Source organism: Ictalurus furcatus, chromosome 21 (assembly GCF_023375685.1).
Source record: "Ictalurus furcatus strain D&B chromosome 21, Billie_1.0, whole genome shotgun sequence".
Lineage (NCBI taxonomy): Eukaryota > Metazoa > Chordata > Actinopteri > Siluriformes > Ictaluridae > Ictalurus > Ictalurus furcatus.
In genome coordinates, this window is record NC_071275.1 from 16,968,234 (window position 1) to 16,993,031 (window position 24,798).

Genomic DNA, 24,798 nt, shown 5'->3' on the forward strand with positions numbered 1-24,798 from the left:
TCTACTACTCCAAGTATGGTAATAATAATAATAATAATAATAATAATAATAATAATAATAATAATAATAATAATGATAATATGCTAGAAATTAAAATGAACATAAAAAATTGCATCATTAAATAGCCAAGAGTTTATTATAAATGTACATTGCAAGTATCTCAATATTAACAAGATCTACTCCTATGACTACGATAATAATAATAATAATAATAATAATAATAATAATAATAATAATAATAAATTACTTTTTTTGCTGCACTTTTAATCACTTCATTTAATCAGTGCCCTTTTAACAAAATACATTATTATTCTTTTTATTCACTATTTATTATTATTCACTATTTCTCCATATTTGACTCCTCGGTTCCACACTTGATAAACCTGAGTGCTTGGTTGTTGCATTGGAAACATCCACCATGTCTATCAGAGTCCACAATTATTTGAGCAATGAGGAGGGCTGAGTGTGTAAGCAGGGTGTGACGTTCTCAGAGCATGATTCAGAGCTGAGGGCTGCATGTGACAGCTGACAGCTGCTCTTGAGTGGGCTACTGAAGGATTATGGCATGTCTAAGCGGCTTCTTGTTACCTGGAAATATTAGATCCCATTTGATTTTTCCAGTTCATATTGGGCAAAAATGCATGTTCCATAGGTAGACAAAATAAATCTAGTTTCAGCTTGTTGATCTGATATCAGTTGAACACTTCTTGCTGTGATACTCTCAGACTGTTTCTTTGCCTTCTGAAAATCAATCATGTCTCAGCAAGTGAATTTTGCTAGTCAAAAGAACGATAGCAGTACTGATATCCACTTACACATTCCTCCAGGATCGAGGCTGTTCCAGGCCACTGCAAATGAGGCATCCTAAAAAAAAAAGAAAGAAAGAAAAAAAAATAAATAAATCACTCAGAAGGACAGCAGGACTGCACAAGTGTATTTGTGCATATTGTGACTGGATATAGTAATATACACATTAAATCATCTTAGTCAACTCTTAATGTACTGTAGCTGTCAACACTTTAAACCAGAAGGAAATTTGGTTTAATCTAATTTTTAAACTAAAAGTCCAGGAAGATCCAATTCCTAGCTTGCAAAGATCCAGATTAGCAACTAACATGACTGAATGGTAACAGCACTTAACATGTAATTCTTTCCATGAGACATGAGGGATGATGACAGTCAACACTATATTTGTGTTGTACAAACACTTTGTGGCTATAGGTCGCACAATCATGACATTATATATAATTATTTTAAATAGAGCTCATAAAGAGGACGTGTAGGATTTCAATGCATATTTATGGAGAATGAACGGGAAAGCATAATACAAACACAACCGAGCATGTGAGGATTTTATGCATGTCTGTTTGAACTAATGTGTTTTGAAACACTAGGTAAAATGGATACATATTTTAAGAAACGCCTCAGAAATGCACCCTGTGTTGGCCATTATGAGTGACTCAAAACGCTAGAATGAATTCTTCTTTACTGCTACTATACAGAAACTGTGGTATTAAAGAAAACAATTTTGTCATCCTGACAAAGCGAAAATAAAACTGAATCACAACCATCAGTTTAAACAAAAGATGAACTTCTAGTGATATGTTTAAAAAAAAAAAAAAAACAATAGGGTAACTCTTTATTTGAACCGTGCATCATGACATACTTGATGTCATATGCTATTGTGACTCATGGGTCTTAGATGACTTGATGACTTCCAGAGTTCTGAGCCATAGAGTCAAGTTCCAGCCTTTAAAGTCAAGGCCAGAATCCCAACCCATAGGGTACAGGTCAAGTCTAGAGGCCCAAGCCTTATATATTTTTAGATGTGAGTCAGGGCCAAAATCTCAAGCCATCAAGTCAGAGTCAAGTCCAGAATGCCAAGCTGAAGAGCTCAAGTTGAGTCCAAAGCTGTAGATCCTGAGCTGAGTCCAGAGTCCCTACTTCCTAGAGTGTGACCTAGAGAGTCTGGTGTCCCAAGCCCTAGAATCTCAACTGAGTCCAAAGTTTCAATGCATTTTGAGTCTTACATAATTCAGCCAAAATACAGCTAAAGATTACTAGTGTGGTAGTGTAAAATAGAAGATAATCCAACAAGACAAAACATGGGAATATATCTGTTACATATGTCGGGGTATCAGCCTCAGATACTCCACTAATGACATACTGACCATCTGATATTTTTTATACACTTTTCTGGTCACAACCTTCAGAATGTTGAAGCTTGCAATCGTATTGGAATTCTGCACTACCATGTATATGCACGTGCATATGCTGGTTTCCATTGCAGCACAACCCAGCTGACAAAAAAAGGTCCCCAGGACGTCCCCTAAATGGACTCTATGCACGTCCGCCGAACGCCCATGTGTATGGTCCCCTTGACGTCCTACAGATGTTCAAGGGGATGTTCACAGGACGTCCAGCGGCCATTCTGGACGCTTAGGGGACTTTCGCTGAAATGAACACATTCAGTAGTGTTATGATTTGATATCGTCTGACGTCCTCGGAACGTCCGCCAGTGAACGTTATAAACCTGACCAAATGCTAAATGCTAAATTAATGCCAAATGCTAAATAAGTGGACATTCGCAACATCCGAGGAACATCCCCTGTTTGCTGGGAATGGACTTATTGAAGCAAGAACTAGTCAATGGATTTAAAAAAACATTAAAGAGTTTTGTGGGAAACGCTTAGTAGTCAGGATACAAGATACTCTCATGTGATTGATCATCTGGCATGTCAGTCACTTCTGGTGAAAGTAGGCAGTTCTTAGCCACATTCATTAATGAAACATACCAGACTTTCTAGCAAAACTAGAGGTCTGGCTTATAATATTAGTTATGTAATATTTAACTAGCAAACTGAATCATAACCTCAACTTGTCTGATTATATAGCCTGGGTAGCACACTAACTTGTATTAGCTTGTTAACAAGTGCTTAGGCTAACCATGAAATTAGAAAATTAAGGATTCAGGTCACAAGTCTGAGACTTGAGTTTCCTATATCAAATTTTTTACTACTGCTGAAATGACCATTTTGTGTGCAAAACTATTCAGATGTTTTTAGGATAGCTGTTTGTAGCCATTCAGATTGTGGGAGTGCAAGGTTTTTCACTGATACGACAGAATAAGGCAGATAGAGTGATTTAGTAGGCATCTGAGCAGCAGAAATAGAAGCAACCATACATACAAAAAGTGAGAGAAATAGAAAATAATGTGAGTGAGTGAGGCATAGAGAGAGGTGAGAAGGACAGAGAGAGTGAGTAGTGCTACAGAGCTGAAATGTCAGTACTGTAATTTCATCTGTGTGCCAGCTTCCGGGCAGCTTGGCATGAGTTGAATAACTCAGCTACCCCTGACAGTGCTGGCACCCACCCCCACTCCCTGTGCCTCAATTACAGAGTCCAAAATATCAGCACAACAAACTATTCAACTATTCAGGAGAACATTTCAATTTTCCAGCCATCTCTTAAAAGTAAAAGACCAATTCATCCGTGTTTTTGTGTGTAGGTACCATTTAACCATCAATAGAAGCTACAGTGATCACTTATGTTTGTTCATGATTGTTTATGAATTTCAAGCCATCACCTGTTTCATGCATGGCTAAAACAGGGCCTATCTGGGAGCATATTATATAAACTGCACATTCATAAAATGGATATGTATACATACTGTAGTGTATAGCTTTCAAACAAGTGTATGTAACAAGTTTTCTGCTAGTACGCATGGTGTGTCCAAGTTGAATTCAGAGACTCAAGCTGTAGGGTCCAAGTTGAGTTCAGAGTCCCAAGCCATACAGGTCAAGTTTAGTGCAAAGATACAAGCCATTTTATTCCAAGTTGAGGCCAGATTCCCAGGCCATAGAGTCCAAGTTGATGCCAGATTCCCAAGCTATAGAGTCCAAGTTGATGCCAGATTCCCAAGCCATAGAGTCCAAGTTGATGCCAGATTCCCAAGCCATAGAGTCCAAGTTGGTGCCAGATTCCCAAGCCATAGAGTCCAAGTTGGTGCCAGATTCGGAAGCCATTGAGTCCAAGTTGATGCCAGATTCCCAAGCCATAGAGTCCAAGTTGAGGCCAGATTCCCACGCCATAGAGTCCAAGTTGAGGCCAGATTCCCAAGCCATAGAGTCCAAGTTGATGCCAGATTCCCAAGCCATAGAGTCCAAGTTGATGCCAGATTCCCAAGCCATAGTGTCCAAGTTGATGCCAGATTCCCAAGCCACAGAGTCTAAGTTGAGGCCAGATTCCCAAGCCATAGAGTCCAAGTTGATGCCAGAGTCCCAAGCCGTACAATCTAAGTTGAAATGAAAATATCATATCTAGCCAGAGAGTCCAATCCAGAGTCCCAAGCTATAGAGTTTGGGTCGAGTCCAGCACCCCAAGTCTTGGTGGATTCCAGAGTACCAAGCCAGAGAGTCCGTGTTGAGTCCTCAGTCCCTAGCCAAATTGTGTTTTTAGACTCATACTGTCATAGCCAAGCCCAGAGACCCAAGACATACAGTTTGGGTCAAGTCCAGAGTACCAAGCCTAAAAGTTTGTGTCGAGTCCAGACTACAAAGCTGGAGAGTTGGATTGAAACTAAACTCTGCAGGAAACTAAAGCTCTAGAACCACATCTCTGCTCTGTTTCTACTGTTTCAGGGCCTGCATGCTGCACTTTAACCCAAACCCTAAACAGCCAAGTCAAGTCAAGTGGCTTTTATTGTCATTTCAACCATATACAGCTGGTACAGTACACAGTGAAACAAAATAATATATAACCGATATAACAGGTAGTGCAAAAGATAGGTGCAGAAGAGTAACAATATAATTAAAAACGCTGTGATTGTAAACATAGGAAAAAGCTTTTTTGGAAAAGCTTATACCAAATATGGACCTAGCAGTTATTGTGGTAGCAGCCAGGTAAAGTGTATAATAGTGACAAGAAATTAAAAACAATATTTTTATAAATACAGCAGCAGCAAAAAATGCTACAGAGTCAATACAGAAATGTATACTTTATTAACATTCATTCATTTGGCTAATCCAATCCAAATTTAAACCTGAGTACTGGCAGTGGTATCACAAAATATTTGATCACTAGCACAGTGAGGTGCTATTGGGCTACCATTATGGGATTATTAGAAATAACTATTCTTACATCAGTGTAAAATTATAATGGTTAGATGATTAAATTCTTGGTACAGTGATGGAAATTATAGCATGTGACTGCCCTTCTATATTTAACATCAATTCAATGCCTCCTACACTCAAGATCAAGTGCCCTGAAGCAGATTAGGCCAATCAAAATCCTTTCCAAATGATCCAAGCTAAAAATATTGACCTGTAACCTTAAAGGAATAAGTGTTTACACTCTAAACTCTTAGAACACAGATAGAATTGCCACAGCCTTTCTCTGTCAAATCACTTGCAATTACAGTAAGTCCTGTGTAAGCACGTGTAATACAGTAAATGTGGTTGTTTCTTTCATTCCTAATATATTATTAAACCTTTAGGTCTAATTTCATCACTTATCACTTACATAATCTGACAGTCATGCTGGAAATCTGAGTCCGCTAACGTGGACTTTTTCATTTCAAAAGTTATGAATATTTCACCAAGCTCAAATGTATTATTCAAAAATGCATGATTTAAAACGGAGCAAAAAAACGTTATTGTTTGATCAACCCTCATGAAATTTAAACACATCTGATTATCCAGTCTGAACATTAGTTTAAATTTTGCTTCAAGATCCAGTACCAAAAACATTATTATTTAATGATTTTTATTCTTCAAGAATCAATACTCGGTTTATACATAATACATTACTTAAAACGGGCGTGTATTTATTGTTCTAGTTCCTTTCGAAAACTTATATTAACTGAAATACATTTTAACATCCTGTTTCATTACATTTTGCTTCAGCTGATGTAAAACCACATATTTTCTGTACATGTGTACATGCCTAAAATAGTGTTAAATAAACTTAATTTGCTCTGTTTTATATTTAAAAAAAAATGATAGCACCTTCGCCTCACACCACCAGGGTTGGGGGTTCGATTCCCGCCCTGTCCGCGTGGCATTTGCATGTCCTCCCCCCGTGCTATGGGGGTTTCCACCAGGTACTCCAGTTTCCTCCCTGGGTCCAAAGTCTGAGATCTAAGGTCTATAAAGCCAACCCTACGATTAGTGGACAACCTGCTCCACCTGAGCCACAGACTCCAAATGGATGGATGGATGGATGGATGTATATATATATATATATATATATATATATATATATATATATATATATATATATATATATATATATATATATATATATATATATATAATGAAACAGTAATAAACTTTTGGTAATGTGTGCAGACTTTCCAACCTTACTTAATTAACTTAGTAGCTAATAGGCAATAGTGGCTCGGGCCACAACAGACAACCCTGTCATTGGTTATTTTTCTTTAACAGCATGTCCCCTAATGTTTCTTCACACAATTATTTATTGTCGGACATGCATGGTAGGATAATGAATTCAATCCTAAAAAAAAAATTAAAATAAAATACGATCAAGTCTCTTTATATGTACACCTAACCAGATACAAAACAAATCTTTTCCAAATCCAATATTTTCTATTTTTTCCCCCACTATTTTTTTTTTTTTTTTTTTTTTTGTGAGTGTCAGCCCGATACGGATATTGGGTATCAGATCAGTGCCATCTCTATAACCTATTTAAATGATTGTGCTTTTTCACTGAGCAAAAAAAAAAATCACTGCAATTACACATTAGGAAGAGTGACAAAATGTTAGAAGCAAAAATTTAGAAGTAATATGTTGGGGTTTTTTTTAAGATTATAAGTAAGACGGATTTTAAGATTAGAAATGTAACCAATCATGGATTAATATATAATAAAGTGAAATAACCCTGTCTTGTAACCCTATTAAAATCTATTCACTATAATCTAGTAGTACTATGCATACGAGTCCAATACAGACTACTCATCGTAATTATGAGAAAATGCATCATGAAAGATATACATATTTTATACAACAATGCTGCTGAATCTGTGAATCTGATTGGCTGGAAGTTGTTGATTCATTTTCTACAAACAGCAGCTCTGACAATAGTTGCGGTTGCAAGCTAAATCGCGTGTTTACATTAATGCAAACATTAATGCGACTACTATGACATGGCTTCAACAATGTAATCCTTGCCAAATTGCTATAAGTGGAATAAAACACTCTGGGATGTGGACGTTTGGTTTCCACCTCTCCAAGTGTTTTGTTCTGCTTTTCTAATGTTCAGCGGGAGGCTGAACTTGCTTCCATATTATCACGCGGCGATATTTACATAGCAACAGATAAGTGGCTTCAATATCTCAAATAAGATTTTGTATTTAAACAGAGCTTTCTTCTAACTTGAATTCCTGTACAAGCCCATCATCAGAGATGTATTCACTCTTTCGTGTTGTTTAAACAAAGCGTCTCTAATGAAAAATGCATTAAGTGTAATAACAGCTGCTATCATTATCATAGTGTATTCAAACAAAGACTGTATTCAAACAAAGACTACAAGTATCATTAAGAACATTTTCATTTTGTCAAACAAAGCACTGCATTGATCTGTTCTGTTATTTACAAAACACGGGATTTCATTTAAAAAAATTTTTGATCAAACACCTGGTGTATTACACACTGTATTTCAAAGACATGCGTTTAGTTTAGAGTGCTACAATCATGAATACACACATCTAATATGCTGTAGGTTTAACCCACTGTAGAATCCTTTAGGGATTTTTTTTTCCCCCTCTCACCATCGCACACACTGTCACAAGCCAGCTGTACCCAACTAACACAGTTGGTGTGTTCTATCACCCACAAACACTTACACACACAAACAATGGCAGTGTCATGAAAGCTTTTGAATAACAATACCGTATAATGATCTACAAGTCTGATTGGTTAGAAGGTGTTGATTAATTTTCTACACCAGAAGCTTGTCACAGGTTTATATTAATCCCCTTGCCCTAATACGTTATTATTTCACATTAAACTACGAATGGATAAATAGAACATGCCGTTCTTTAATAAATGAAAAATTTGTATTATTGGCAAATTGCTATGGTATAAGAATAAAATACCTCAGATATGATCAGATATGGTGAGTATTTTTCTGATAACATCATGTTTTATTCGTTTCTAAACAGACATCTGAGCACTTACTAAAGGGCATAAAATAAAGTGAAATTAAAGGCATAGAATACTTACAGTCAGTGCTTCACATTCCTGCATATCATAGAGCAACAATGATCAGAAGTAGAGCAGAAAGCAACATTGTTCGAGATATTATGATTTTAAAGCGTCTTGCTTTGCTTAGCAAGGCCTCGTTTCTTCATTTCCAGCACGAATAATCTGAAGAATCAAATGTACAAAATTTTGACACAGCAGACAAGAAATGAATTTTGACAACAGGGAAAGTATAGCAGATATAATCGCTTTAACCCAACCATGATTCCTGATCATGACTACTTTAAATCAGAAATGTATCACGAACAGGAAGAAAACAGAATCTTGCTTTACTTCTATTAGTTACTTAAATTCTATTAACTTCTATAATTAGCTTGCACACATCCACCATTACAAGCTTGTCCTCTTGTTTTTTTTTAAATGTAGAATCAAAGCGAACTTTGTCCATAAGGGGGCAGAGTTGGCCTAGGTAGCAAGGGTGCATCTCAGGACCAGCATGAAGTACTAAACCTCATAATATTCAAACCATGTGTGCAATTGCTGAATATCGAAGAAATATTTTTAGTAACGGAATCTCAGAAGTGAGTAGAAATACAGAACAACAATATATATTTTCTATAGAAAATCCTTAAACGGTTTGGTTCTGTAGAGTCCACTTGTCTACTAAGCACCCTTTGAACATTTCACTTTCTTAATCATTTCTTATTATGTTTGTATCCATGTGTAAAAGCATAGTCCCAAATCCAGCACCATGCCACATGGCTCTATGCACAAAGATTAGAAGCGTCACACTGGTCTGTATTAAACGTACTACAACAGCACAGAGGAATTCTTGAATCTGATTGGTCGGAAGGTGTGGATTCATTTTATGCACTCAACTCAACACAATTTTTAAAAAATATTTATTTCTATTGGAGCCAAGTTATGTGCTGCTTTTAAAAACAAGTAATAAATATTCAAATCAATCCTGAATTGAACCGGCAGCCAGTGAAGACATGATAAGACGTAAGTAATATGCACCCTCTTTTTTTGAGAGTCAGTAGCCTGGCTGCAGCATTCTGCACAAGCTGTAGGCGGGACAGTTTCCACTGGCAGAGTCCTGTATAAAGAGAGTTACCATAGTCCAATCTAGATGTAATAAAAGCATGAATAATTATCTCTACAGTTCATGTGAGGAAACCCACCAACATCCTAGAGTTCAAGCTGTTCTGTACTGAGGAACGGGCTAAAATTCCTCCAAGCCATCATGCAGGACTGATCAACAGTTACCCCAAACGTTTAGTTGCAGTTATTGCTGCACAAGGGGGTCACACCAGATACTGAAATGTTCACATACTTTCACCACTCACAGATATGTAATATTGGATCATTTTCCTCAATAAATAAATGACCAAGTATAATATTTTTGCCTCGTTTGTTTAATTGTGTTCTCTTTATCTACTTTTAGGAACTGTGTGAAAATCTGAAGATGTTTTGCGTCATATATATTTATGAAGAAATTTAGAACATTCTAAGGAGTTCACAAACTTTCAAGCACTGTATAGTAGTTACGGAACGTGAGTGTGAGTGAACTTGGTCTTTCGTGTGTTTGATAGTGTGCTGATTTCAGCCTCCACCCTGTGTACACAGAGTTTGCATGGTCTCCCTGTGTTTTGGGGATTTCCTCTGGGTTCTCTGGTTTCCTCCCCCAGTCCAAAGACATGCGATGTAGGCTGATTGCCATCTCTAAATTGTCCATAGTGTGTGAGTGTGGCCTGTAATGGGCTGGCAGCAGGGTGTCCTCCACTTTGTGTCCCAAGTCCCCTGGAATAGGCTCCTGGCTCCCCCGTGACCCTGTGTAGGATAAGAGGTACAGAAAATGGATGGATGGATGGATAACCTGGTCTAAAAATATCACAGCTTTACGGTATCATTGTATTAATTGGCCAGTTTCTTGGAAAGAGGTTATTGTGAATGATTTTTCCATGCAATCGATACAATACACAGTCAGTATTTATCATGTTGTTGTTATTAGCTGAAAGACATAGTGGCTGAGAGGAAGTGAAAAAATTATTCTAACTAATGCAGCATTGTGGATCACTGCTTATGCCAAAAATAAATAGTCATTTCATTTAGTTCTGCTCAGCAATGCCGTGTTTCTCTGTTCTTTGATAGCGACTATGTTTGATAAAATTAGGAATGAGCTAGAAGTGGCAGCAAAGTTACACGACCAGTACAGTCATGTGTAGTATGATTTGGTGAGAGTCGAGACAGAGGACGGAGATTCCATAAATTTTCCATACCGGTTATCCTACACAGGGTCACGGGGGCACCTGGAGCCTGGAATTCGGGGCACAGGGCAGGGGACACCCTGGACAGGGTGGCAACTCATCGCAGGGCGCAATCTCACACACACATTCACAGACTGTGGACAATTAGGAAATGCCAATCAGTCTACAACATGTCTTTGGACTTGGGGAGGAAACTGGAGTACCCAGAGGAACCCCCCGAAGCATGGAGAGAACATGTAAACTCCGCACACACAGGGTGGAGGCAGGATTGAAACACCTAACCCCGGAAGTGTGAAGGAAAATGCTTACCACCAAGTCAACGTGCCGAGGATGGAGATTGTGAAAACTAAACAAATGTGTAGACAGTAATGAATGGAAGTGTAGTTTAAAAAATTCAATGGTCCGTGAGGTAACCATTGAATCATATGCCATGACTAACCATGACAACTCTAATTCAAACGCTGTGGGCATCGCAAAAGACAACCATTAGTGGTTCTTTAAACACAAACCTACACATACACACACAAATCCACAAAGCTACACATGAACATCCTGTGTATATAAGAGCACACACACCCCTCATTTGATGTCATGGCCTGGAGACGTGCATGAAAGTTACCACTTCTTTCATCTCATCAGGAGAGATCATTACTGACTCTGTCCTTCCTCTCCTGACCGAGACGTTCCCCCACAGACAAGCTTTAAAACTCATTACACCCACCAGGGGACTTGGGGGACTGTCTGTGTCTGCTAGGGTGAGAGTCCTACCTTCCTTTGTCATTAGAGCCTTGATATGTACAGTGTGTATATAGTGATCTTAGGATGGTCTGAAGTCAGTGAGGAATTGGGAAGCCAACGCAGACATGAGTTACGCATGAGTTATGAGGTATCATACATATCATCATTGCACTACAATTAGTACAATTCAGGTTCAGGTATGCTGACCTAAACCACTGATCCGTGCTCGTGTTCTCTGTTCGGATCCGTGAGTAATTAGCCGGCCGCGTTCCCTGCCTTTGCATGGCCTCTGCTAATTGTGCGTGTTGTCTGAGAAACCCGAGAACCTTCAGATCGTGACCAGAGCGCCGGAGCATGGCTGAAATCTATAAAAAGCCTTTTTGTTTGCTACTTATTAGCGGGATGCAATGTCGCCTGCTAATGCCAGTTTCCAAACAGAGTAAATAAAACATGGCCAAGATCGCACAGGGACAGGAGAGGAAAGGTCAGGTGGCCACAACATCTTGTAACTGGACCCTAGATGGTGGGCTGTAGCATCTAGGTTGCCTTGAGGAACAATGAGTGTTCTAGCTACCGTCACGCCTCACCGTTTTTGGAGACTTGAGATTGCTTTGGCGGTGGTTTTCATTCTGCAGCTTCTGATAGCAGAGAGCAGCTTTGATTTCACATAAGCAGTGTATATATATATATATATATATATATATATATATATATATATATATATATTTATATATATAAAATTATTATTATTATTATTATTATTATATTACATATATGTGTGTATATAATATATTGTATTATATATACACGTTCTGTTTTTTCCTCAACCCTCAAGCACATGTTTTTAATGTAATCCTATGGAAAGTGGCAGTAAGGCGAAATGCAGGTGCCTTTAAAAAAGCATTGCCATCGGCAATTTTTTTCATTTACAGCTGAGAAGAAAATCAGAAAAGCTCAGTGCCACGTCAAGCACTTTTTAACAATACTTTATAACCATCGAGTCACAGCAGGTGGGCTAAGAAAAACTGTAATGTGTAGAAGTGAGAGGCAGGATGCAAGTGTGTAATCTAAGCATGTACTTTATTATAAGGTCAAAGAACAGACAGGAAGCATTAAAAAAGGAATATCCATAAGTTAAAAAAAAAAAACATGGAAAAGCCAGGAAACATTGAACATGGAAACTTGGAAAACAGCTCTGACTTAATGTCATCAATGCACAATAAGACTTCACAAAGAGAGAAAGAAACAGCAGGGTGTACATAGAGAGACTAGCTAACACAGAACAGGTGGACACAATCAGGTAACAGACCAATGACGGGCCTAGAGCAGAAACGAAGGCACATGGAAATATAAACAAAAGCACACTCAAAATAAAAAGAAATGCAGGTAGGAGTGTCATGCTCAAAACCATGCCATACATCAAGACGGGGGAATTCATGGAAAACAAACATGGAAGACCACTTTCTGGTGAAAAAATTAGCATTGCAGAAGATTTATTACATGTTCAATCAAAAATATTTAATTACCAGTATTCCAATTTTAAAATAGATCTCAAATTTACAACTATTTTTGGGACATTCACCTGTACGCGACCCACTAACTGCAGTAAGTCGCAGTCGCAGAAGCAGCTTAAATTCTCTTTACTTTCTGCCTGATCCAAATCAAATCTAGATAGCACGTTTGTACAAATTTAGCTTTATTAAACAAACAAAAAAACAGGACATTAATTGATTATACAGTATGTGTTTCTTAAAATAAAATAATATGTTATATAGCAGGGTTATAGTTACAGTGTGTCTGTCATATAAGCCACTTTTTCATATCAGCACAAACGGCCGAATGTGAAAGCGGCCTAGTATTGTAAACTACAACATCAAAGCTGGCGGGGATATTTAAGTGCACTTTCAACTAGTATGACTTACTGTTTCCATCTCTGCTCACTTCTTTGATTGACAGCCTGCGACTGCTCATCGAATCTCTGACACTCTGCACCTTCTCACTTGTTTCCAAATGTAAATTATCTTTACCGTACCATACCATAATATTCCACACCATACTATGCATGCTATAAATGTGGATTTATACTGTAAAGCCGATTACAGGATGCAAACCTAGCATACGATACATGTTCCAGCTCTAATTGAATCAGAGGAAATCAATCGGCTGTTGTGTTGTATCTGTCAGAGCATACCGTAAATCTTCATTTGCACTGTGACAGCCTCGGCTCCTCTCAATTGAGCTGCGCTTAGCTCTTCTAAATACAGATCGACACTCAGTTGCCTGTAAGCTTCATTGAAATTCGACTGCCTGGTTATTAGAGCAGGCTTTGGATCTTACGCCCTCGTAGCTAGCCTCCAATGCTCATAATGCAGCTCAGAGCCTTGAGAAAACATGCAAATCCTGTTTAAACACCAGAAAATGGAGTACATTTTAATATAATGTGTTTGTTCATTTCAGAATCAGGGCCTCTTTTTTTTTTAGAGGAAATAGGTTTTATTTGCCTGTTACATTTTGCAGGTGGTAAATATTTGCCTGGGGCTCCGGTGTGATTATTGCTGTTTGTACAGTATAAGATGTACTTGAGTCAGGAAAAGAAAGAAAAAAATAGCTTGTACTGATATTGAATTTTCATATCATTATAATTGCCTATTAAAGCAGATTATAACATTATAAAATAATGCGCTTAGTTCCTCAATTGGTGCAATTAATGATTGTCACATAATAGTCAAATTGTCATAAAAAATCATTTGGTAAACATTAATCTGGGATTGTCTTTGACAAGAAGGCATTCACGTTTAAATTTTCCAAAAGAAGCCAAGATGGATTTTCCAAGTGTGGGCTCGACGAGGTACATAGATCTCTATGCAGCTTGCTACCCCACTTTGGCAGCCTCAACGTTGCCTCTCATTTTGCGTTAGTCTTTGTTTATTTTTCATTTGGAAATAATCCAAATAATGAATATGAGTAACTTTCTCAGCTTAAATATTGATGTAACACTTGGACTTAAGTCGCTCTGAATACATATTTAGATTTGTAATCTTTCATTGTGTGGTTGTATGGAATTAGATTTGTGCCAAAAGTATTGAATGTAGCTTTTCAAGAAATGAACAAAAATATACAATGAGAAAGAAGAAAAACACGCTGAAACTGAAAACAGTGAACTAGAGTTTTCTAAGCCTCGTTTTTGCTAATCATGGTTTATGAGTTTTCGTTCACGCTTTCAAAGTTTTCGTTTACGGTCCGCAAGTTTACGTTCGCCATTCTGGCACAAATCTCTCGTGTGGGCGGGGCTTAACAGCGACTTACACTTGGCTACTGAGATTTGGATTGACAGATTGAAGTGTCCAGCTGAGAAGGATGTTGATGATGATGATGATGATGATGATGATGATGATGATAACGGTGGCGCTACGTGCCGCTCCTGAGAGCTCATATCGAAAAATAGTCGTATGAGACTCCCGAAAGCTCAAATATTAATTATGAACTAATCCACTGACTAAGTAAGTAAGTCATTTCCACTACAAAGTACAAACACTATAACTATACAGAGAACCACATCCAGAACGCTCTCCAAAATTCTTAACACTGAAGTCTCTACTTCCAGGTCAGGGAGCCGTCGATTCAAATCACACCACCGATGAGAGTAAATCACTGTTAAGCCCCGCCCACATGTGAGATTTGTGCCAGAATGGTGAACCTAAACTTGCAGAGCATAAATGAACAGTTTGAAAGTGTAAATGAAAACTCTGGCAAAACCATAATTAGCGAGTTCACTGTGTTCATTTGCAGAGTGTTTTTCTTCTTTCTCAATGTATATTTTTGTTCATTTCTTCGAAGTGTTACATTCAACACTTTTGGCACAAATCTAATTCCATACTGGTGTCTGTTATTCTACATTTCGAATACTGACTACGTTTACATGGACAGCAGGAATCTAATTATTGCCCTTATTCTGAATAAGACAATATTGTGATTAAGGTGTTTACATGAGTCGCTTTTAGAATATTCCTTTCATGTTCCCATTTTACATGTAGATCGATAGATCGATTAACAGCACACGTCATTACCTTCCCACGCCATCCGACGTTCCCGCCGGAATTTCACGTATCGACATACCCAAAACTGTATACGGTCCCATAACGAAGAAGAACTGTGTTTCATTTTTAATTTTATGAACGCTTCAAGTGTGGGTAATTATTTGTCATGCTATACGTGCAAATAGACGACCGCTTGAAGCCGTGGGCTGTGTCCCAAACCGCATTCTTACCTACTATATAGTAGTTGAAATATGTATACTAAAGTAGGTAATATAGTAGGTATAGTAGTAGACGAAGCCGTTCTCTCTTGTATGCCGTAAAACGGTTGAGTACAGCCGTGTGTGTACGTGTCCTGTCGCAAAATGCGGTGAAAACTCCCACATGATGTTAATAGTGTGATTAAGGTGTGTACATGTCTGTAACGCATGTCGATAATGCGAATAAAACAGGAATACTCCACACGTCTTAATTCCATTTGTGTTTACTCCGAGTATGACTTTAGTCGGATTAAGGTCATCAGAAATCGCTGTTTACATGCTAGTTTCTTAATCAGAGTATCGTCTTAATCGGGTTCATATCGGATTATTGTTGTCCATGTAAACGTACTGACTGTAAGTAAGACGGGCCAGCTGTGGCTCAGGTGGTAGAGCGGGTTGTCCACTAATCGTAGGGCAGGTGGTTCAATTCCCGGCCCGCATGACTCCACATACCGAAAGGTCCTTGGGCAAGACACTGAACCCCAAGTTGCCCCCCATGGCAAGTTAGCGCCTTGCATGGCAGCTCTGCTACCATTGGTGTGTGAGTGTGTGTGTGAATGGGTGAATGAGACACAGTGTAAAGCGCTTTGGATAAAAGCACTATATTAGTGTGCCATTTAAGTAAAGAAAAGCAGAAACATGCTGACAACTACATATGACTACAGCATAACAAAACCTGAGAAAATCACACATCAACCAGATTTTCCTCATCTTGCCAAAACACCCTGCCATCCTTTCACCATCTCATGGAACTCCTTCAAGACCTTCGACTACATGTAATATAATATTAGTGTTTTCATTCCAAATTCAGTTCAAGCACACAGTTCTACTTGCTAGGATGCTTTCATTCAAATATTACAATGTGGTAAACATAGCAGTGTCCTGATACGCCACACCCCAAACTTCTAACCGTACTTTACAGGGAGTAAAGGAAGTAATACAAGACAGTAGCTGCCTTGTGTAGCAGAGACATCAAGCATGAGCAGGTCTCCCATAGCAACTGCTAAGCAGCACCAACAATATCCATTCATGCTGGCTATCTAAAGGAGTGTGTTCCAGGCTCCAGCTAAGGCCCTGAGGCCTTGAGATTTATATAGCAAGAATGTGTGAGAAAGCAAGAGGTAGGGGGTGTTTAGAGAAGGAGAAGAACATGCTTTGCATGCTTTGTTTGTTGGAATTCAAGGCCAAACCTCAGTCTGAGGCAGCTTTTCCAATCATGGAGCTCTAAAATCAATATATTTAAAGAAAAGGAAAAAAACAACAACAAAAAAGCGATTAAGGTTAGTTACATCATGGTCCAGAGATGACGATTTGAGTATTATTTTGGTGAACACCCTTTGCTTTTATAACTGCCACCAACCTCTTCTCTATCCTCCAAGCAGAAATCAGGAGGGATGTAAACATTAGCATGTAACTGATAATGAAAAATGCATGCACAGTAACCCAAATGAAGTGCAGCTTCATCCAGCCTATTAGCATGTCACGTACTTGCTTACAGATATGCCCAGAAATTTCATTTAGTAGATGATGATTCAAAATTGTACTACAAATCCAGTCAGCTTGTCTTACTACTAATAGACCTTCAATGAATCCATCCTATTGACTTTGCTATATAAGGAATAAAACACAAAATAACAATTGACGCTGGTGTGTGATGTGGCCCAACAAAAAGCAGAGTTCCTGTTACCCCCGGAAGATTATTTTCTAATAATGGAACATCCCAAAGTGTTTTCCTCTTATTCTACAGCAATTCACTGGTGCAAAGAATGGTTTATTTATTAAAGAACGTTATCTGTTTATAGTTACATTTAATGTCTATGGAATAAGTTAGTTCCTGTTATCACTTATGCTAGAGCAGCTATAAACCCAACGTCATTCTCTCACTTTCACACTTTCCTATGTAGGAAGACTTAAATTTACAGCTTTTCCTCTGACTGTTACAAAGTTCTGACACTGGAGACTCCACCAGTGTCCACTATACTCCCTGTGTAAGTTGTTACCCTACACATTATAACATAGTACAACGAGGACACTACTGAAAGTTATAGAAAATTAACCAGCACCTTCCGACCAATCAGAATCAATCATTCAACAGCATTGTGGAATAAAGTGTGGCCTAACAACATCCACGGTGTACTGTTGCTCTAAGGTTACAAACCAGTTTTTCAGAACTGCTCTTGTGTTCTGGCAGTAACATCATGTTTCATAACTTCCACACGTTTCAGGACATTGAAAATCAGTATCCGCTCAGGGAGCACCACACTGAGGCTTTATTGGTGAAATGGGTAATCTGAGAGCCTCTTTAATAAAATGCCATCTCCACTTTGGGTTCTATGATTTGTGACTACACAGATTCATCACTTACTGGCTGAACAATTTACTGTTCTACAGGGAACCTTCTAACAGAGCCATAACGTCATGTAATGCCTTGATGTCATGTAATCTTTTCATTACAAATTGAGGATTAAAGTCTTGCACAATGACAGAGCACTGTGGAAGGGCAGTGAGATCCTATTATGGAGGTATTATGTAACAGTTAATTGAATTGTAGCATAAGAGAGGACCATTAACTCCTAATGTAACAGCTGGGATTTTTAAATAAAGCCTGTGCTTATGGATAAGAGATATGTGAAACTGGAGATCAACGTGGGTATATACCGATAATCAGTTACACAATATAGCATGATATTTAACATACAATATTGTTATCATGGTCCATATGACATTTGGGAGGAAGTGCGCTTAGATGAACCGTGCTGTGAGAGCAGGCAGGATATAATTGTGTAAAATGATCATATGTTGTTATTGTGGGTAATCCAAAAAAACATCAACCTATAATACTTCATAATCATAAACAGAAGAAAAAGTGAGAGTCAAAGCCAAGGAACATGAAACAATGAAGCAAGGGAAAACACAGCTTAGACTTAAACAGAGCTTTGAACTAAAAAGCATGATAAGACTTTGCAATGAAACACAGAAACTAGACAAAATTATTAAGGAATAAACACAGAACAGGTTCTCACATTAGGATAACAAACCACATATTGGACTAGAACCAAAAACAAAGGAAACTATAAACAAAAGCACATGTTCAATTAACAAGAGCAAGCACCACTTGGAACTACACCATGCCCTAAAAGGGAGAATTTCTGACAATATCTAGGCAGCAATTTGTGGTGGAATTTGTGCCCCAGAGGTAAAGACTGTCATATACATACGAACCACGAGGGTAAATGTTTGCTTAAATATAATGATAATATTGTAAAGAGCTGAAAAATGTTTGACAGTTACTGTGTGAGATGAACAGTTCAATATTGGCACATAAAAAATTCTTTGAAAGTTATATACAAGTTATATGCTAGAACTTTTTAAAGAGTGTGATTTGACCAGAGTCTGCTGCCCCCCCCCCCTCCTCTCTCTCTCTCTCACACCAACAGAAGGCATATAACATTGAGCAGCAGAGTGTGAAAAGCGGAAAGGATGTGAATGGCATGGGTAAGTCCGTGCTTCTGTTTCTTCCAGAACAATAATGGCTTTGCAATGCGGTATACGTTGGGCCCACTGAATCATAATTTTCTGCTATCACAGCCTCTTTGCACACAAGTTTCAGAGAACTGCCTGGCTTTCATAAATAGCTGCATACTGTAAGTACAAAAACACGCTGCAAATATTACTGATTAATATACTTTAAAACTAATAACTGGACTTTAAATATTCATATATCCGGACCGTACGTATTCCTGCATAAGTTTAATATGGTTTCGTTTCACCACAGTGTTATGAAGTCCTTAGCTAATCGCATTCCACCAGAAATCGTATTATTTATAGTTAATACATACTAGTTAATACTAAATAATGCATTATGAGTAAAAACAAAATAAATAAATAATGAATAAATAAATAAATAAATAAGAAGCGAGAGTAGCATGCCTATCAAGAACTCCAAATTCCAGAATCAATATTCCGATACTCAGAACAACAGAACACATTTGCATACTAGAACATGATTGGCTCATGGATGTTATGATGTAACAACTCAGATTTTTCACATTTTTAGCTGCCCCATGACTGTGACAATTTTTGCACTTTGTCCAGGAGGCACATTCCAATTAATTCCTAAATAATTATATCATAAATTATTTATCAACAAAATTATTATCGGCAATGTGGTTGGACAGTTCATACAAATGATACGAGGAGACAAACACTGCCCGTCTCATAAAATTAACCTGTGTAGCTTTTCATACTGATTATGTCAATTGATATTTAAGCGTAAAAGCATGTTTATAGGTTCACATCATGCATTTGAAGCTTTTTCCAAAAATTCCTGAATCTTGCATAACTTCTACAGCCATGTGCAAGTGTTTGAGTGTGTGTGTGTGTGTGTGTGTGTGTGTGTGTGTGTGTGTGTGTGTGTGTAACAACGGAATCCTGATGGTCAACTGCTGATGAGATCTCATGGAGAAAGTCAGGGAGAGAGTTTTAATCCTCCCATAATCCCTTTCTGTATCAGACCCCTACCGAGAAAGGAGGCTGAAAATAAAAGACTCGAGAGCGAGAAAGCAAGAGTCGGGGGGAGTGAGAGAGTGTTTTGCTGTGTGAGTAAAAAAAGGAGAGGGAGGGCCCTGGCTGTGGAATGCCCAGCGAGTCATGTGACTGTTTACATCTGAGACGAAACCGAAGAGAGGCACGAGTGTGTGAGCAGCGCAGGAGAAATGGCCTGTGCACGCCCACATACGCACTCATACGCAGACATGTAGGCTCTCTGAGCACCCCACACACACACACACACACACACATGCACACCCACACACTCACGCAGAAAACAGAAACATAAGGATGGATCAGAGATTAGGAGCTGGTGGGTATCCCGACAGTCCGCCCAGCAGACCCAGAGATGTGCTGGTCAAATCAGGTAAGACAATCTACTGGAAAATAACAGCTTCACTATCATACAATTATACTAAAAGGATGGCAAATTTGCAATTATGTGTCTGAGGTATAAAAGCGTATGCTGATGTTTACTGAGTTGTTGGGTCTGTCAATGTGAGAGGACTTCATGCACAACTCCAGCAAAGCCAATTAAAGCAGATTGCTCTTAAATCACTGTGGATTATAGAAATACTTACGAGTCATTTATGAACATACATATGTATATTAGGATCATAAGCACTTGTTCATTCAATCATTCATTCAAACTTCTTCATTGATTGTTCTCAGAAGTCTGAACATTTATGCAGTATTCACTTGCACTAATGATCATTTCCCCATGGGCGCAAGCAGGAAATGAGACTGACAACAAGCACAGGATGCTGGATTCCCATCGATCAAACGGTCTTAAGAGTATAACAGAACACAACAAACATTATGAGAATGCGTTTAAGATGAAATGCTTTATGTGGCAAATATTAGCTTTTGGATTTTGCTGCCGTGGAGATTCTGGGCCACTGTGTCACTAAAACCCTCGGCGAGTCCATGAGGGAACAGTTAATCATTAAAATCCATGTGAAAACATCACAGAAAGGTTTACGGAGGTCATGCATGCCTTCCCGGAGCTATTACACACAAACTACATGATTCGCACAAAATGCATGAGAGATGAGAAGATGTGTATACATTAACATGGAGAGATTATTTTTTTTTTAGCACAACAGTTTATTAAAGTGTAATTCTTCTGTTTGCTTTTGTAGAAGAAGCACAAGGTCCACGTAGCCCGCTTTATCAGGCAATGGGTGGCCCTAATAAACTGCACTGAGCATATTTGCACAGCTATCTGGAAGGGCTCTCAGTGCTAACACGCCTTACAATAACACAACCCGTGCGCCTGTCTGCGCCAAGACATTTGAAGATCATCATTTTAGGATTTAAACTTTCATACTGGGAAATTTCCTAAATGCCTACATATTTTATCACCGTTTCGATTTATAATTAAATAATCAACCACTTTTATTGGTTGAACTGATTTACTTGCTTGTACTTGGTCATTTGGTCAAACTTCTATACATCTATAGACTGTCATTAAGCAGTCTATCGACTGATTGTCAACAGCATATCATATTATTTGTAATATGTATCTTTAGACCACAACACTATTGAATTCTTGATTCTTATTTATATGAATGCACTTGATCTAATGACATACGGAGTTGTGTGGTGAACACGCCACATGAACGAATTTGAAATGTGTGTGGGATTGTTGATATAATGGCGTTTTCTGTGAGGAGATGTTCATTTCACATTTATTGGAAGGAGTCTCCAGGGTCAGTGCTTTGTAACAGTCACGGAAAAGAAGTCCAACACGGAAACTTTTTTCCAACACGGGAACATCCTCAGGTTGGAGGAGTTTTTGGGAACGTGACAGTCTGTTTGTGTGTGTGTGTGTGTTGTTGTTGTTGTTGTTGTTAGTTCTGTCTTTCTTGAAGTTAATAAGATCAAAACAAGATGCTGGTGATGGACTGACTGTTTATAGCTGCTAGAAAGTAATTGACAACAGAAACGTACTTGTTTTGTTGAAGTTCCAATAAAATTAAAAAATATTCTGTGGTTTCCGAGGCAAAAAAAAAAAAAACCACTCCAGGATTTGCTGTTGTAGGAAAATGATCAACTTCCGAGTGAGTATCTCTGCGTTACGTTGGACCGGCTCACACCACACCATTGATTATTTTCCTTACTTCAACATCATGTCATAAAATCAGTCAATAGTGTCCACAGAAACGGATTGTGAAATATCGCTTGCGCTAGGGATGAGCTGATAATCTGTAAATGATCTATTAAACATCGAGATCTAGAAAGTGGTGAGCGCAGAGTGAACAGAAACGGGGCAATTCGATAGTCAGCTACTAAACTTTAATGTAAATCAACTTGACCCTCCAAATGAATAGCACAGATTGATAGTGTATAGAATATCTATTAATCCTCAGCAATAATAAAGTGTTAGCATATTGTTTAAAATGGGTTGCTAGTTGCTAGTCACTTGACGTGTTTTTGACTTTCTATCCAATGCTTCTTTAAATTTGTCCAATATAAGGAACCTTAGAAGAAAGATGTTGTTATGCTAGCTTTCCAGTGGATTGGGCTTCTTTATAGGAACGCAAACGTTCCAAAAACAAAAATTAAAAATGCTTCCTTCTTTTAAATGGAACAGAGGGGTACTTGGTAGCAAAGTACCCGTGGTAATAATATGTTAGATTGAATAGTACTGAATATTGTATAATTGCCCAAATGCATCTTAATAGTGTTAGAATAAAGCAGTAAGCCACGAGACAGTGTGAGTGACAGTGATTTTATCACGGGTAAGGGTGTTCCTAGGCTCGGCAGAAAGCAGGCACGTAATCAGAGATAGAAACAGTCGTCTAAAATCGAGTGTTGAATAAATCATTTAATTTATTATTAATAATAATCGCAGTAAACAATTCTTCCTCCGTGCAATGCAGTTTGTTAACAAGAAGTTTTGGTTGCTACGCAACATAAGAGGCAAAGATTAGAGTATTCTGTGGAGAGAATAATGTCTTAAGTATAATGATTTGTTCGGTTTAATACAGAATTATTCAGTTACTGTGATGCAATCAGAGGTGTGTGCACGTGTGGTGTGTGTGTGTGTGTGTGTGTGTGTGTGCGCTGAGGATTTTACCAAGAGGCTCAGCCAATCAGAGTTTAGAACCGAAACTACTCATTTTATAACATGGCAATATCCATCTCAGTCTATTATGTGAGAGAACTTATATTATGTTATAAAATTATTATGTAAGTTGACGACATACTTCTGTGAGCCAGTTTAAAAAGTTTTTTAAAACAGCATTTTTTGCTTTTTATTTATTCATTTGTTTGTTTGTTTGTTTGTTTATTTATTTAAAAAAAAAAACTAGCTGTGGATGGTGTTGTTTTGCTCAGATCTTTTATAAAGGTCATTTCCAGTTCTGTGCTTGGCCAAAGGTCAGTATTTGGAGTGGATTATGGGAAATAAGCTACCGCCCCCACCCCCCACCCCCATTACTTTTTGCTGCACTCCAACACACACACACACACACACACACACACACACACACACACACACACACACACACATACATACGCACTTCCCTGCCTCATCATCCCCCTCCCTTGGGAGGATGAATTCTGGGCATCCCCATGACAACAGCCAGTTGCCAGCAGCCCAGTTTGTGTACAATCGTAGGTGGAGATAAAGTGCTCGGAAAGTCTTTAAAGAACCCACTTGTGTCAAACAGCAGTGATACAACTCTGTGCTAAATAATACTTAATCACCTCTCACAGCATGAACAGCACTCGCAGTAAGTGACAGTAAAAGGGCAGAACAAGTTTAACCCTGAGAAATCTGTCTGCGCCTACGGATAGCTTTTTTTCCCCCCTGAATAACACATGACTCATATTCAGACAAACATTTTTTCAGAGACGCAGGTCTGCAGTAGGTCTAGCTTTCAGAGTCATACCTGTGTTTCATAGTCACACAGATGTGGAATTGAATTAACGTTCGTCTGTTCCTGAAAGCAGACTCGTGGAAGCAGACTTCCTTTACTGGACACGTTAACTGACTCCTAAGGTCTTGAGGGAGGCAGCTAAATGCATTACGGCCATAAAATGGAAGGATATTAACTTTCAGAACAGATGCAGAAAACTCACCGCCTCTGCCCTGCATGACATAGATATCTAATCAATGAGGAGACAGATCCTGCCACGAAAGCGCAGTCGATATGCTGGGAGATCCTGTGACTCCATTCTGTTCCTCTTCCTTTTTATTTCCATAACTCCATCTTTCATGCTGGCTTACATGCTGCTTTTCTCACACACATACCCTCAGCAACTCTTTCTACAAGCATTGAACTCAGCGGAGAAATACGATGCTCCATTCGTGTCCCCGTGACACACACCGACTCCAAATTAAGTATTTTGTCGGGTATTTCAACTGACTTGCATGCTACTGTAGCTAAATGTCTACACCTACACCTAGCCTCAACCTCGGTAACTCAGTAGGCACTCCAATAAAACCGGTAGTTTTTATACAAAAAGCAATTTTCCTCATGAGGACCAGCCAAATGTCCCCACAAGGGCAAAACTGTTGCATATTCCCATCATTATGGGGACCACTGAGGTAAAAAAATATAGCCACACACACACACACACCACAACAACTCTTTTCATTACCACAGGGTCCACATTAGAAGAAGTACATTCATGAAAAACCACACCGTCATTAGCCATGACCTTTAATAAAAAGGAAATGACCAAGCTCTTTTAAGGGAAGGTTACAAGGGACGGCTT

General features: G+C 38.5%; 1 protein-coding gene across 3 annotated transcripts in view; it reads left to right on the top strand.

Annotated features, from left to right (window-relative positions):
- si:ch211-236d3.4 (protein FAM107B) overlaps positions 1 to 24,798 on the top strand; it is a 40,645-nt gene that overhangs the window by 817 nt on the left and 15,030 nt on the right. Inside the window, exons 1-3 of one of the 3 annotated variants that reach the window (XM_053653076.1) lie at positions 18,971 to 19,017; positions 19,111 to 19,166; positions 20,036 to 20,437. In XM_053653076.1, the coding sequence (XP_053509051.1) occupies positions 20,362 to 20,437 (76 nt within the window). In that variant the 5' untranslated portion in view covers positions 18,971 to 19,017; positions 19,111 to 19,166; positions 20,036 to 20,361. Of the gene's footprint in view, positions 1 to 18,959; positions 19,018 to 19,110; positions 19,167 to 19,721; positions 20,438 to 24,798 lie in introns of those variants that run through there. The other 2 variants (XM_053653074.1, XM_053653075.1) reach the window with 2 other exon arrangements.